General features: G+C 41.6%; 1 protein-coding gene across 1 annotated transcript in view; it reads left to right on the top strand.

Moving 5' to 3' along the window:
* Positions 1–2,362: 2,362 nt before the first annotated feature.
* LOC120534659 (zinc finger protein 595-like) overlaps positions 2,363–15,639 on the top strand; it is a 44,917-nt gene continuing 31,640 nt past the window's right edge. The window contains exons 1-2 of the mRNA XM_039762250.1: positions 2,363–2,492; positions 9,507–9,943. Coding sequence (XP_039618184.1) covers positions 9,538–9,943 — 406 coding nt within the window. The 5' untranslated portion in view covers positions 2,363–2,492; positions 9,507–9,537. The remainder of the gene's footprint in view (positions 2,493–9,506; positions 9,944–15,639) is intronic.

Here is a 15,639-nt window from a genome sequence, read left to right on the forward strand (position 1 = left end):
AACAGAATCACAACAGGTAGCAGTTGGGCCTCAGTAATAATTGGCTGCTGAGTAGCCCGCCTAGTAAAACACCATTTTATAGCAGAAAGTGCAGCCCTTGTGGATTGTTGGTAACACCTTGATGCCCCTTTATGGAAACAAGTGCATTTGGGGTATGCTGGAGGGGCTCATTGTTTCACTGCATTGTTCGGAGGCTGTGCCAGATTGTTAACCCCAATGCAGTACATGAGATGAATGGATTATAAAAACTGTGATGTCCCAGGATATCATTCAGACAGACTGCACTCTTCAAACACATCAAACTTAACTGTCTTCAAAGAATATGACTAGCTGTCGTAATGTGGTGTCATTGAATCTCCATTAAGGAAAGACTCTTACTGGAACAGGAGGTTCGGACAGACAGAACTAAAAGGAGAGCTCTCATCCTGTTAAAGAGATGTCGGTCAGTCATTGGAGAATGACCCTCTATAACGTCCTTGGACAAAAATGAAATGATATGGTAAAAATGGATCAAAATAAGAGCAATTGACAATTGAGGACTGAACACGTCAAATTTTTATAACAAAATGGTGGCTGGAAATGAGGTTGATGGGAAATGACATCATCGTTGAGGACCGGAAGTGGCATTATTATGGCGGGATGGAGGTGATGATATCATAGAGGGGCCTGTAGTGTTATGGGTCTACAGCTCGTTCAGCAAAGGCCATTTGTTAAATCAATAATCACCGCACTCGCGGCAGCTTCGTGAGGGGGCGTAGTAGTCGTAGCAAGCCGCCGGGCGATCTGCAGTGTGGGCGTTTCTCACCTAGTGCACAGGTGAGGGATCGCCCACATCCGTGATTGTCCTCGTGGCTAATGTGCTGCAGCTGCTATGGCCCCTCGCAATATAAAAGAAGCGCAAGTCGGTTGGGGGGAAAAACGAAAAGAGAAGGAGACGGAGGTTACAGGAATCTACCATTTTCGGATGGCTCGGCCTCTCCTGCAGTTGATGAGATTGCACTTTCAGTGTCACCATCGGGGATTACTCCGCTCATTGACCTTTCACCAATAATTGCCGCTATCCTGTCATCCAATGGTGACCCTGAAATAAGACTCTGGCCTCCTCCCGTGGCACAGAGGTCTCTTTTATTTATGGGCTGCAATTCTTTTTTTAAGAGGACACTTTCAAATCAAACCACTTTTTCTTGATTTCTGCAGTAGTTCTACATACAGGTGAGACGGCATTTACCGCATTAGTAACCTGTCCCCACGCCAAGTCTTTTTTTATTTTTTTTTTGACATTCCGCCTGAAAAAGCAGCAAACAAAACTGTCTTATTACATTGTACCTCATTTAAAAGCACTTCCACTTCGTTGCCTGTGAAGTTTTTTTTTTTTTTTCCTCTCTTCACGGGATCCATGATAACGGTTCTATAGTGCCCAGGCGGCATTGGGTTTTTATAAGGAAGGTTGTTTGCCAAATAAAGTAATTTGAGGGCGTTTCTGTATGCAAATTTAAATTACTATGCACGCGCACACAATTTAGAAGGAGTGCGATTCATCATTAGTCATTTCGTACAGCTGTGCGTACTCACGTTTGATAACTCACAACTTTCTTGTGCTTACGGCTGTTGGTATACGCACTAGTTTAGAGCTTGTTTTACTCTCGCTTGATAAATGAGACCCCAGAACTTGAGGGACCTTCAGATCTCAGTATGTTATTACTGGCAAAATAGTTGGTTATGATTGTTGGATTTTATGTACAAATTGTTCTAATATTATAAAATCTGAAAAACTAATGGAATTTATTTCTGAGATATCTTGAATTGGGATTCAGATACCTTAAATGCTAAAAATTGTTTTAAAAACCACCTTGCATTCACTTTAAGACTTATATGATTTATTCATAGATTAATAAATCTTGCCTGACTGAATCTGCTCATCTAAAACTCACAGTCCTTGTATCTTCGTACATCTATTCTTTTGGGGAGTTTGAATTATCCATCCATTATCCAAACACCAATCCCAGCCAACACGAGGCGCAAGGTAGGAATAAACCTCGGCCAAGGCGCCAGCCCACCGCAGGACACAAACACCCACACACCACTAGGGACAATTTAGGATCGCCAATGCACCTGGCCAGCATGTCTTTAGATTGTTGGAGGAAACCCACACAGACACAGGGAGGACCCGGTAAGCGAATCCAGGTCTCCGTACTGCGAGGCAGCAGCGTCACCACTGCGTCACCGTGCCTCCCTAGTTTGAATTATCCGAACTTTTAGTCAGGTTGTTCCACGCCAAATAATAATGCGGATTTGAGAGGACTTTTACTTTGATACATCACCGCGCGCCGGAAGTAGCTGTTACGTTCTTGTACCTCGTGCAGGTATTAAAACTGCCCGCGAGTCTTTAACGCTGCATGGTGTGCATGCGGCTTTGTATGCCTTGGTAGTCGTAGATCGGTTTTGGAGGGTTGACACCTGTAAAGAGTTTTATTTGGTAGAGAGAAAAAGAGGTGAGTACTCCTAACTCTTTAACTTTTGGTTATTGGATTTTATATGGTTTCAATTTGGAGCTATTCCACAAACTACGAGCGGTACATTCAACCACGCGTCTCTTTGCTTTTCTTGGACTGCCAGCCGCGGCCCGCATATCTCGTGTTCGGCTTACTTGCGCTTGTCGAAGCCCATTTCATGTACGTGGCGCTCGGACGGACAGTAACCGCCCTTTCGGCGTTCGTGGTTTACCTGGCATTGCTGCACGTGTCAATCTCGCGAAAACGTCGTTGCTTTACTCAAACGGCTTTTTAACTTCTGGGTATCGTTGGGGCCTTCCAACTTCGCTGTCCGGTGGAGCTCACCTGTTCATTAGATGGTCTGTAAGGAGTCCTGTGTCCCACTTTTACCTTTAGAACGCGACAAACGTGAAAGCATTAGATCTTCTATGTCTGGGTGGGAGACATAGTGGACATGATCCATCCACCCTGTTTGTAATCTGCTTAGCCATTTTGTTCTCATATAAGCACGCAGTCTCTTTGCACTTCAGGGCCACCTTAGCCAGGGGACAAAGACGGAAATAAAACTCTGCACCGGTGGAACAATAATAACGCACACAGAGAGGCAGATGTTCAACTAAACCCAGGTATTTTAAACTCCAAACAGTCAGATAAAGAATGAGTCATAGCCTTCATTTACATAATATTAGGCCCAACTATCGCGCTTCCCTGAAGCTGATCGTCTAACGTGAAATAACCACGCGTTTCCCAACAGCTTCGTAACGCCTAATATTTCGTTATCTCGTACTTAACATCGCTCGTTAATTTACGAGTATTTCCCCAAAGCCCTTGGTAACTAAAGTAGTACTCGGTCTTATCCTAAATTAACGAGTTATCCGGCCTATTTGTTCTTGTTCTGCGATTCTGTTTCGGAGAAAAGAGGTCGTTCTAAGTTAAGCACAAAAAGAAAAACACAATGACGCTTTTGTTGGGACAACGTAGTAATACATAACAACATCGACTAATATCTGTCTACTATATAATAAAACCCTAAGGTCTGTGTGTCCAGACCCTCCGAGCGATCTGATTGGTCAGTTTGGCTTTGGTGATGCGATGTATGACGCAGGAGGAGGAGTAAAGGTGCACATTGGGAGAGTCACCTTTAAAGAAGGAAAGCATAAAACTGGACAGGAGGCGGGAAGGGCTCCTCGAAAATAAGTCCGAGAACTTGCTTGGGGGATAGAGAGACACATTCACAAACTCCTCGGGCACTACCTGGCTTTGATAGGTACTGTGTGGCCAGTATACATGTAAAATGCTGGTTACATTTAGTACAAAAGAGGCTCTTTGTAGCTTTAACACCAGCGGAGTACATATTTAGTTAACTAATGGAACTCGCTATGTAGTCAGTTACATACCTGTAACTGTGACAGAGATTGAGAGGTGAGATGTTCAGTGTTTAATATTAATACAGTGGTTACCAGTTGTTACTTTACAATGAGTTCTGCAAGAAGGGACACGGTTGGATACTTGTTTAGCGCAGATTTTCCAGACATGTTAGTTTCTTCCTTCAAGCAAATAACCCTAAATGCATTGAATAAATTACCAAGCAGTGTGGTGGAGAGTAGGACTTTAGGGGCTTTCAGATCTCTACTTGATATGATTTTGGACAATCTAAGTAAATAGGACAAGCAACCTTGATGGACTGAATGGCCTGTTCTCATCACAATTTTTTGAATGTATTGAAGCATACTTTCATTAATTAACAGTGTTAAAGTAATTCAAATTCTCCTACTTTTTTCTGCATGATTTCAAATAAAAAAATTTCAAATAACTGTGTGTTGGCCTTGTGAGTATATTTAGGCAAACACCTCATGGAAATGATATCTCCTAGTGTTTTAGTATATACAATAGAGTTTTGGAGAAAAAAAAAAAAAACGCACCCCTATCTCCTAGACATTTTTCATATATTACAACAGGAATGAACAAAAACAGAGTGCACAAAATATTTTTAAATTCCGTTTCAATTAAAAAAAAAAAAAAAAAAATTTGATGCATCATCTGTAAACTTTTAAGGAGCATTAAAACAATTTTAAAAAGCATCTAAAGTGCCCAGTTAGTTTTTCAGAGTGAAACGGAACAAGATCAAGTGCAGAGTTGTAGATTATAATAAAAGGAGTCCTGAAAGGAATCTGTATTGCATAGAAGTCAAATGTCACATGAACCATTTCTTGTCCTCTCGTAAAATGCGCGGGAGGTTTTTGGTTAGCATGTTGAAGCTGGCACTGGTAAAACCTTCTGCCACTCTTTACAAAAATTGGATTTTTATTTTTATTGAGACCTTATTTAGCAACTGGCTTTTATCATTAAGCACTTTTTTTTTTTTTTCCCAAAAAGGTCTATTTTAAAACCACTTTCTAAGCCCAGTTTCATAAGTATTGATAGGTCAGAATTGCTCTTCATCCATCCATCCATTATCCAACCCGCTAACAGGGTCGGGGGTCTGCTGGACGCAGTACGCAAGGCAGGAACAAACCCCAGGTAGGGTGCCAGCCCACCGCAGGGCACACACTAGGGACAATTTAGGATCTCCAATGCACCTAACCTGAATGTCTGTGGACTGTGGGAGGAAACCCACGCAGACACGGGGAGAACATGCAAACTCCACACAGGGAGGACCCGGAAAGCAAACCCAGGTCTCCTTACTGCGAGGCAACAGCGTACCACTGTACCACCGTGCCGCCCAGAATTGCTCTTATTGTGGACAATTTTATCCAGAGTCGTTTAACAGTGTTGATTTAAAAATAGGAGTTATACATTCATGTTTGCCTCCTGCACATAACAAGCACTACACCCCTATTGTTTAGTAGAATTCCACCCCCATAGAGCTTGGGCTATGCAACTGAAACGGGTTTAGTGCTGTGGAATCTGCAGTCAATTCACTGAAGTGTCTGATCGGTTTTATGAAATCTCAGGTTACGGAATTGGGATCTAGTAGCAGAAATTCATACACCCATGTAGTAGGCAGCAGCTGCTCAAGTAACATCCATCCATTATCCAACCCGCTATATCTTAACTACAGGGTCACGGGGGTTTATCTGCTGGAGCCAATCCCAGCCAACACTGTGCACAAGGTAGGAAACAAACCCCAGGCAGAGCGGCAGGGCACACACACAAACACCAGGGACAATTTTGGATCACCAGTGCACCTGACCTGCATGTCTTTGGACTGTGGGAGGAAACCCACGCAGACATGGGTAGAACATGCAAACTCCACGCAGGGAGGACCCGTTCGCTTCCCGGGTCTCCTAACCGTGCCGGCCAAGTAACATGTCCAGTTAAATGAATTGAAAATGATTTCTTCTTTCGGACTGTATTTTAACTCCTTTTGATCTTTCTTGTTTGTAGTACTAGGGTGTTGTACCGTATTAGCCATTATGGTTGTAGTGAGAAGTCCTGCAAAATGACACCTTTTATTGGCTAACTAATAAGATTACAATATGACAGCTTTCGAGGTAACTCAGCCCCCTTCTACAGGCGAGATTACAATTCAAGGTGATCTTTCTTGTTGAAATTTGTGAAGTGTGAAGTGGATCGCTTCTGATGTGTGGCACTTTTTTGTGCTGGGGCGTTTAAAATTTTTTTCATTCCACTGATCATATACAGTTTATCCTGTTTTTGCAGTCCTGCTTACTACAAAGCAGCACTTGCATCCAGCAGGGAGCCTTAGCTCCCCAAATGCTTTGTGGAATTTTTCTAAATCGAGTTAACGGAGTAACACAAATACTCATGACACCCTTAAACCAATACATGTTGTGATCTGGCGGCCTGCCATACTTTTCCAGTATTATAGGAAACTAGCCAACCGGTGGCGTACCATACGCCGCATAATCGGGCCGTTTTTTAATGATTTTTAAGCACAGGGAGAAAATTAACATTTGAAAAATCGGTACTGTAATAAATCGGCAAGAAAAGCAACATTGTAACAATGCACGGAACGAACCAACACACAATCGTCCGTGACTGAAAACTGGCAGACCGCCATCGCTCGTGTGCCCACCTCCAACTTGTCACTTGAGTCGTTGTCGTCTTTGCACAGTCCAGAAGCACCTGTGACTCACGTAGACTTTCCGTGTTCCTGCAGGAGCATCTAAGAAGACGCATGTTTGTCGCGGATGCGAATTGCTGTATGTAGCGTGTAAAACAGTTTGTTATGGTGCACGCGTCGTAACCGAAAAGTCGGTTTTTAAAGACTGCTTACTTCATTGTGTTTTAACCTCAGTTGTAAAGGATTGTTTTGAGGATCCCATGGGATACACCTCGCAAACCGTTTTACATGCTGCATATGGCGATTCACATCCGGCGTGACTCCTTCCTGCGTGCGCCATAGGTGTCTGTCTTGTCGGCGGCTTAGTGAATCCACGCCCCTTCTGGCGTGCTTTCCATGGTTGTCTTGCCTTAGTGAATTTTATATATAGAATTATATATATATATAGAGAGATATAGAGATATATATAGAGATATATATATATATATATATATAGAGATATATATATATATATATATAGAGATATAGAGATATAGAGAGATATATATATATAGATATAGATATATATAGATATATATATATATATATAGATATATAGATATATATATATATATATAGATATATAGATATATATATATATAGATATATATATAGATATATATATATATATAGATGACAAAAGTCGACATCTGCCCTAAAAAAGTTAAAACTGTTGTAATGTTCTCCAAACTGTCTAACTTGACTCCTTAACTAAGCAGATACCATAACAATTAAAAACCTTTGTGTTTTTGGTGCTTTTCTGGTATGTGTCGAACACCTCAGTTACTTCAGCTTTCATGGAATACGTGTGGTTTAATGTCTGTGTTTCATGAAATCAAGAAATAGAAAAAATGGTAAATAAAAGTTAAGGAATCAATAAGTGCAAAAGATTTTATTCACATTTTTGATTTATTAAAGATACCAACAAAAGGTGGTTTAACAGGTCAAACTGTGGTAACCCTTTTGATTCAGAAGGCCAGTCACTCTGTGCAAGTCGCCACCTCGGCCTCCAGCAGCAGGACCCCACGCCATCAGACTTCCTCCTCCATGTTTGACAGTTGGTGTCGCACACTGAGGAGCCATCCTGTCACCAACTCGACAACATACAAACACCAGATTTAAAATTGTTTATAATCAGTCTATAAGACTTTTTTCCAGCCTGCAGTTGTCCACAGCTAGTATTTCAAGGACTTTTTTTTTTTGTCCTTTACGGAATGGGTTTCTTTCTGCCGCTCGCCCTGTCAAACCTGTAACACAAAGTCTCCTATGCACAGTACAATCTAACACTTGCTTTTTTCGACCCGCACTGTTAAGCTGTGCTTGAAGCTGTTGTGCAGTGAGGCGCCTGTCACTCCAGCTGTTGGCCCTCAGAAACTTGTCTTCTGATTGGCTTGTGACTTTGGTTCTGCCAGTTCCCCTCCTATCAGAGTTTCTTCCAGTTTCCCAAGGCCTTTGGATCGTGTAGGATACCACTGTACTCGCCGACACATTGATTGATTGATTTTTTTTTTTTCCTCCTTCAGTTTTTCTAAATGAAAGGCCTGCACTTCTAGAGTAATAATGCTGTGTCTTATTTCATTTGTTACTTGCAGCTTTCTTGCCGTTATCACTTGAATATTGCAGGGCTGTGGAGTCGGTAGATAAATACTCCGACTCTGACTCCTCAGTTTCTAAATCTTCCGACTCCCCGACTCAGACTCCTCTGTATGTATATACTATGCTAATGTATTTTCTACATCCATTGAAGGAAAGGAAGGCAACATACATGTCATTTCACCACAGAACTACTGGCTAGGAAGCCAACACTCTACTATAATGCCAGATTAAAGACAAACACAATTGATTGGCGGCGCGAGATTGCGGGTGTCCACATGGACGGGCAGATCCAGCTTGCGGAAAATCTCGACCACCGCCCCCATCCAAAGTAATGTGATGCCTCTGTCTGCTGCAGTGGCTGTCTCCTCTGTCAGCCAGCCGGAAATTTAGTGCATTGTGTCACTCACCGGCCAGCTGATCAGCAGAACGAGCCTCTGCTGGAGACAGGTAGGGAGATCTGTGTTCTCGGCTCCTTCAGCCCCCTTCACTAGCGCATAGCGAAGGGGAGCCGACAGAGCTGAGAACACACCAGATGATTTTTCAGGCGTTTGACGCGTGATGACTCGTTGAACGGCTGAAAAATCGGCAGTTCATCTGTAAATGTATGGGGGGCTTTAGGCTAGGATCACAGTTCCCTGTAACAGTGGAACACGACACAATGGAAAGCGGTGCCGCACCTTACCTGTGCATTACATCCCATATAGTGACGCATACAGTCAATGAAAAGCATGCTTCATGGTTACTTGACATGTTCGTTTTGTGGTAATATTATGCACTGCATGCATTGGGCTTTATTCTTACAGCAGAGAAGTAGTTCATTATGACTGTTTGTGAATTGGGACATTTCAACTTACTTTTTTAATTCCCATTTAAATTTAGTAGGAGTCGGAGTTGGTTAACTTTTTGCCGACTCCGACTCCAGGTACCCAAAATTGTCTCTGACTCCACAGCCCTGGAATATTGTCCAAGTAGTACTTCAGAGGATGTAGTAACACAGTCTGCTTCAACTCTGCTTTAAGACAGAATAGGTTTTTAAGTAATCAACAGAAGTTGGGACACCTGTGCAAATTATTTTCCTCAACTTGCAAGGCTTCATTTACTTGAATTGCTGCCGAACATCTGTAGCTTGTAACCTATTAGTTGAACCCTGGAGAAGGCCCATCTGTAATATTCTGAAATGTCCCTTTTTCAATTTTTTCCTAACCTAAAATTTAAACCCCTGAGAGGTTACTGCTCACCTTTTCACCATTTTAAATCATTCATTGCATTTCAGCCGATTTAATCGGAAGACAAAACGGAAGTGTTCTAAAACGTTTGACCAGATGTTTGTGTGTATATTTTTGTTTTAACAGAGGGGTAGAAATAGCTGCCAATTCCAGTTACATGGAGATGATTACAACAGAAGAGATGCATCAGGCTGACAGTCATCATTTGAAAGAAAGGATTATAAATTTTAATGAGACCCAGGCGAGTCTGTACATTAATGGGGAAGACTGTGTGCTGGGCTCGGTGGACATTAAAGATGAGCCTGTGGAAATGTCTGTTATCTCTGACACGCAAAACCGTGAAACAATAGAAAACATCAAGGAAGAGGACTTAAAGTCACCGTCCATCCTTCAGTATGGTCGTCAAGATGGAGATCTAACCATATTTGCCTCGCCTCAGGGTAGATACTCTTCATCTCGGGAAGTTTCCATCAAGGTGAGGTCTGGAACAGTGCTACCTGACACACTGAAGAAGAATGAGGCAGTCTTGTCAAGTAGAAAACGAGATGATCAGCCATCAGAAAGTAAGTGTAACATTGAAATGTATGTTTTGCTGTCATTGCTTTTACCTAAAAAAAAAAAAGAGAGTTCTTGTGCCCATTGTGGTCGAAATTTTAACATCTTGTTAAAGAAAGAAACATCCTCTAATAGGACAATTCAGTGATCAGGCTGGAGAAAAACTCTTCATTGTATCATTAATTATTCCTCAGCAAAATGCCTCGGAGGGCATCTGTTACAGAATGGTCGGAGAAAAGAAAGAATAGAGGTTCAATTTATAAACTGTTAAATATACATACGGTGTCAATCAATACATACATTTTACTCTGGTTGGTGTGTTGGTTTACACCCAAATATTTATATAGAATAAAAGTCTATTCTGGTTCTTCTTGTTTGAGATGAGACACCACCCTTGAAATTTCTGTGCATATAACAACTGTCCATTCTCGTTTATAGGACATCATCCTTCAGTACATTTTATATATTACATCAACCTTTCTTCTGGTACATTCTTTATTTGCTTGACCATCTCCGTATTTTTCCTAAACCAATTCTTATATTTTAGTGTACATTTTGTTGTTCACTTGACCTTTATTTGGTTTCCCACATTTATTAACCCTTTATGCTATTTTTCTTTAAGATGCCACACCATTAGATAGATACTTTATTAATCCCCAAGGGGAAATTCACATACTCCAGCAGCAGCATACTGATAAAAAACAATATTAATTAAAGAGTGATAAAAATGCAGGTATAACAGACAATAACTTTATATAATGTTAATGTTTAATCCCCCGGGTGGAATTGAAGAGTCGCATAGTGTGGGGGAGGAACGATCTCCTCAGTCCGTCAGTGGAGCAGGACAGTAAATCGGTGGTTTAATACATTTCATATTTCTAACAATACCCTTTTTGTAATATGGGTGTTGCCATTTTGAGTTGATCTTTCCCATTGCTGGTCACCGGATGTGAAAATCCTGCCATATTAGGCTCAGGTTCTCCCTGAAAAGATATTCTGGTTATCTTAATCTTAAATAGATTAAATCTTTAATATCTTCAAATATATTCTGGTTATCTTAATGTTAGATTGATTTGTAAAACAAAGGGACTAACATGATTTCTGTAGAGAGAGCTGATGTATACTGAGCCCTTAGCCAGAAGTTCAATGCATATTTTTGGTGCATTGTTTTAATTCTCAAGGGGAAATGGGCTTTTCGAATGACCTTTATAGAGGTTTGATTGCAGGGTCAGTCATTGTGCAGTACCCCGGAACAATTTCCAGATTAATGGCCCTGCTCAAAGATGGGGGATCCCTTCTGTCCGTAACAGGATTTGAACTGGCAACCTTTCAGATACCAGTATGGATCTTTAGCCTCAGAAATTGTAACCCTAAGGAAATGGGGAAAGTGGAAACGGAAAAGACACACATCCGTCTGATAGTCCTGTTTGTCGTACCATTGCAGAATGGAAAAAGGGAATAGAAAGGGGGGTTCAGTCTGTGGCTACACTTTCCATACCTGAAAAGTCTTCATACAGGCACTGGCGCTGTCTGGCAGTGTGATGGACAGTTGTATGCTACTAGGCTGAATGTATCCCTGCTGGCCTAATTGTTTAGTTAGAAAGGATAGCAGCCATACCAGCGAGTAGTTTGGACCCCTTTTCAGGCTTGCATCAAGTACTTTAATAGTTGTCTTTGCATATGTGTGTATGCGTGATCTCTAAACAAAAAGACATAAATTACAATAAGTACACAAGTACAGATGAAATATGAACATGAACAATCAAATGTCAGGCTGAAATTTTATATATTAGTGGGGGAGAGCAATTGCAAAAACTCAGTTCCTCAAAACTTTAAACCAACCAGTAGATGGCACCATTACTCTACTTTCTGAATTAAGGTGTGGCATAAGGCCCAAGACAGCCTTTGTATCTCAATAAATTAGAATGCCATTGTAAAGTTAATTTATTTCAGTAATTCAAATCAAAGTGAAACTCATATAGATTCATTATACACAGAGTGATATATTTCAAGTGTTTCTTTTCATTTTGCTGAATATGGCCTACAGGTAATGAAAACCTAAAATCCAGTATCTCCGAGAATTAGAATATTGTGATAAAGTTCAATATTGTAGACTCCTGGTGTCCCACTCCACTCCGCTAATTAACCTAATACTCCTCAAAGGTGTCCTGAGCCTTTAAATGGTCTCTCAGTCTGGTTCAGTATGCCACAACAGGTCATCGCTAAAGAAAGTGGCTGTTCACAGAGCACTGTGTTCAAGCATATTAATGGAAAGTTGAGTGGAAGGAAAAAATGGGGCAGAAAAAGGTGCCCAAGCAACAGGGATAACGGCAGCCTAGAGAGGATTGTGAAGTTCAGCCCATTTGAGAATTTGGGGGAGACTCGCAAGGAGTGGACTGGGGTTGGAGTCAGTGCTTCAAGAGCCACCACACACAGACATGTGTATCAGGGACGTGGGCAACACCTGTCACAGAATTGCTGGTGTCGAGCCACTCCTGAACCAGAGATGATGTCAGAAGTGTCTTACCTGGGCTAAGGAGAAAACGGACTGGACTGTTGCTCAGTGATCCAAAGTCCTCTTTTCATATGAAAGTCCATTTTGCATTTCATTTGGAGATCAAGGTCCCAGAGTCTGGATGAAGAGTGGAGAGGCACAGAATCCAAGTTGCTTGAGGTCCAGTGTGACGTTTTCACAGTCGGTGGTGATTTGGGGAGCCATGTCATCTGCGGGTGTTGCTCCACTGTGTTTTATCAAGTCCAAAGCCAGTGCAACCAGATGTCTTCCAGGACATTTTAGAGCACTTCATGCTTCCCTCTGCTGACAAGCTTTATGGAGATGCTGTTTTAATATTCCAGCAGGACTCGGCATCTGCCCACACTGCCAAAAGTACCAATACCTGGTTTAATGACCATGGGGTCACTGTGCTTGATTGGCCAGCAAACTCACCTGACCTAAACCCCATAGAGAATCTAACAAGAGGAAGATGAGAGACACCAGAGCCAACAATGCAGATGAGCTGAAGGCCGCGATCAAAGCATCCTGGGCTTCCATAACCTCTCAGCAGTGCCACAGGCTGATCACCTCCATGATGCAGTAATTCATGCAAAAGGAGCCATGACCAAGTATTGAGTGCATACATGGACAGACTTTACAGTAGGCCAACATTTATGTATTAAAATATATTTCTTTTATTGGTCTTCTGTAATATTTTAATTTTCTGAGATACTGAAGTTTGACTTTTCATTACATGTAGACCATAATCCACAAAATGAAATGAAAAGGAATAAATGCTTGAAATATCTTGCTCTGTGTGTAATGAATCTGTATAATATGAGTTTCACTTTTTGAATTGAATTATAGAAATTAACTTTTCAATGATATTCTAATTTATTAAGATGCACCAGTACAAAATAAATGGTTTGTTTCATACATTTTTTGTACACTTAAAAACATGTTGATATTAGCATCTTGGAGCAAAGTAAAGTGCAGTGCATCGCTACTTAACGATAAACAGTGAATACATTTAATAACCCGTTCATTCTTGAAGAGCAACCGTGGCCATAATAGCACATTTGTATATCTGAAAACTAAACATTAATATATGTTGAAGTATTCACTTTAATATAAAAACACATTAAACACTGCAAGAAAGAGAACAACTTCCTTTGCCGGTAACACAAACAACACACACAGTTAGAAAAGGTAGCAGCAAACTTTAACTTGAAAATGCAAACAAGCAGGCAAGAGTCGTATGGTGCGTTACAATGGATTAACCAAAACGCAGTGCATGCGCGGTAGTCCAACGGGGACGTGTCGTGGCCACCTTGAGCATGAAGCGGGGAGTTTCACACAGGCAGCATGTAACTGGCTACGTGAATGCAGCAAGCGCACACAGGTTTGGACGAGTGAAATCGTGTCTGCACAAAGTCGCGTGAGGTGTTCTTCCCCTGTGATTCCTTGTCAAGTAATCTTGACATCCTCATGGTGACACGATTATCATCCCCCTCGGAAGAGAAATTGTGTAAGATGAATGCAATGGGGATTATCCTGCTGAAATTTCAAATGAGATTTTCCCAGCAGAGTCTTCTGTCAATTGTATGCTGAATGATTTTTTTTTTTTTATATAAAAGAAGCAAAACATAAAATTATTGGTGTTGTGATTGTGTGGTTAATTTGTCATAGTAGTAGCTGTGTGGACCTTTTACACAGTGCATTTCTCAACACATACCCCGGTCCATTTGTGCAGCTAACATTCGGCGCCGTGCCTCGGCTTATTAGTATGTTTTATGAATACAGCGCTCTGTCCCATGCCACAGGGAAGCTTGTTTCTTCCACTTTCACTAAATATCTCGTCGTACATTGGGTTAGTATCACATTTTCTTGGCCACAATGTTTAGTTAGTAAATACAGCAACAATATTAAGTTAGCTTTACTTTTCACATGCAACTGTTATTCCAAATGCTTATATTAAACGAGTTGATTAAAAGGGCAGGCTCTGTTATGGGACGTACTCTGGACCCCTTGGAGGTCGTAGCGAAGGAGAGAATTAAAACCAAACTGAGTGCCATTATGAACAATGCAGCACATCCCCACTCTGACACACCAAAACTGAGGACTTTCAGCCACTGAATTACTCCACCAAGGGTCCTTTGTGCCAACACCAATACGTCTGCATAATGCCTCACTGGGACTTCCAAGTCAGAATTTCTTTGTGTTTTAATTGTCTAGCTTTATACTCGTTCCACTGTGTGTTCAGAGCAAAATGTGTGTGCTTGTTTGTTTACTTGCTCATCTACCTATTTATTTAAAAACTAGGCTGACCCGCCTTTTAAGTTGACCACTTCTTAAGGCAATTCAATATGTAGATCAATTTGATATTTTATACAAACTCATTAATTTGGTTTTATTGCATTTGAGCGGTATCACTTTAATACTCCATCCATCCATCCATCCATTTTCTAACCCGCTGAATCCGAATACAGGGTCACGGGGGTCTGCTGGAGCCAATCCCAGCCAACACAGGGCACAAGGCAGGAACCAATCCTGGGCAGGGTGCCAACCCACCGCAGGACACCCACAAACACACCCCAAGCACACACTAGGGCCAATTTAGAATCGCCAACCCACCTAACCTGCATGTCTTTGGATTGCAGGAGGAAACCGGAGTGCCCGGAGGAAACCCACACAGACACAGGGAGAACATGCAAACTCCACGCAGGGAGGACCCGGGAAGCGAACCCGGGTCACCTAACTGAGAGGCAGCAGCGCTACCACTGCGCCACCGTGCCGCCCCACTTTAATACTCGTAGTTTGTTATTTTTGTGATGAAATTTAAATTTTTTTTCTATATTGAGGTCGCCCTTTTGAACCCCCCTGATATTTACTACGCGGTGAGGCATTTGGACTTCATCAACATTAATTATTTCCAGAGACATAATTTTGTCTCTTTTTCCAGCGCATCGCGCACAAAAGCAAGGGAAGGATGGGAGCACCAGAACTCTGCTCACATCATGTCGCTTCGTACCACAAGCTGCAAGTAGTAAGTCTGTGATAAGCGGAATACCAATACGCTTTCCACTCACGGGACGGAAGGACAATCCCGACTGCTTTTATATAGTAAGAAAGAAGAAAAAGATATCGCACAGTCTGGAGTAGAAAATCATCTTTACCTGGAAAAACGAAACTACAAATCCCATCGTGCAT

Source organism: Polypterus senegalus, chromosome 8, assembly GCF_016835505.1.
Source record: "Polypterus senegalus isolate Bchr_013 chromosome 8, ASM1683550v1, whole genome shotgun sequence".
NCBI lineage: Eukaryota > Metazoa > Chordata > Cladistia > Polypteriformes > Polypteridae > Polypterus > Polypterus senegalus.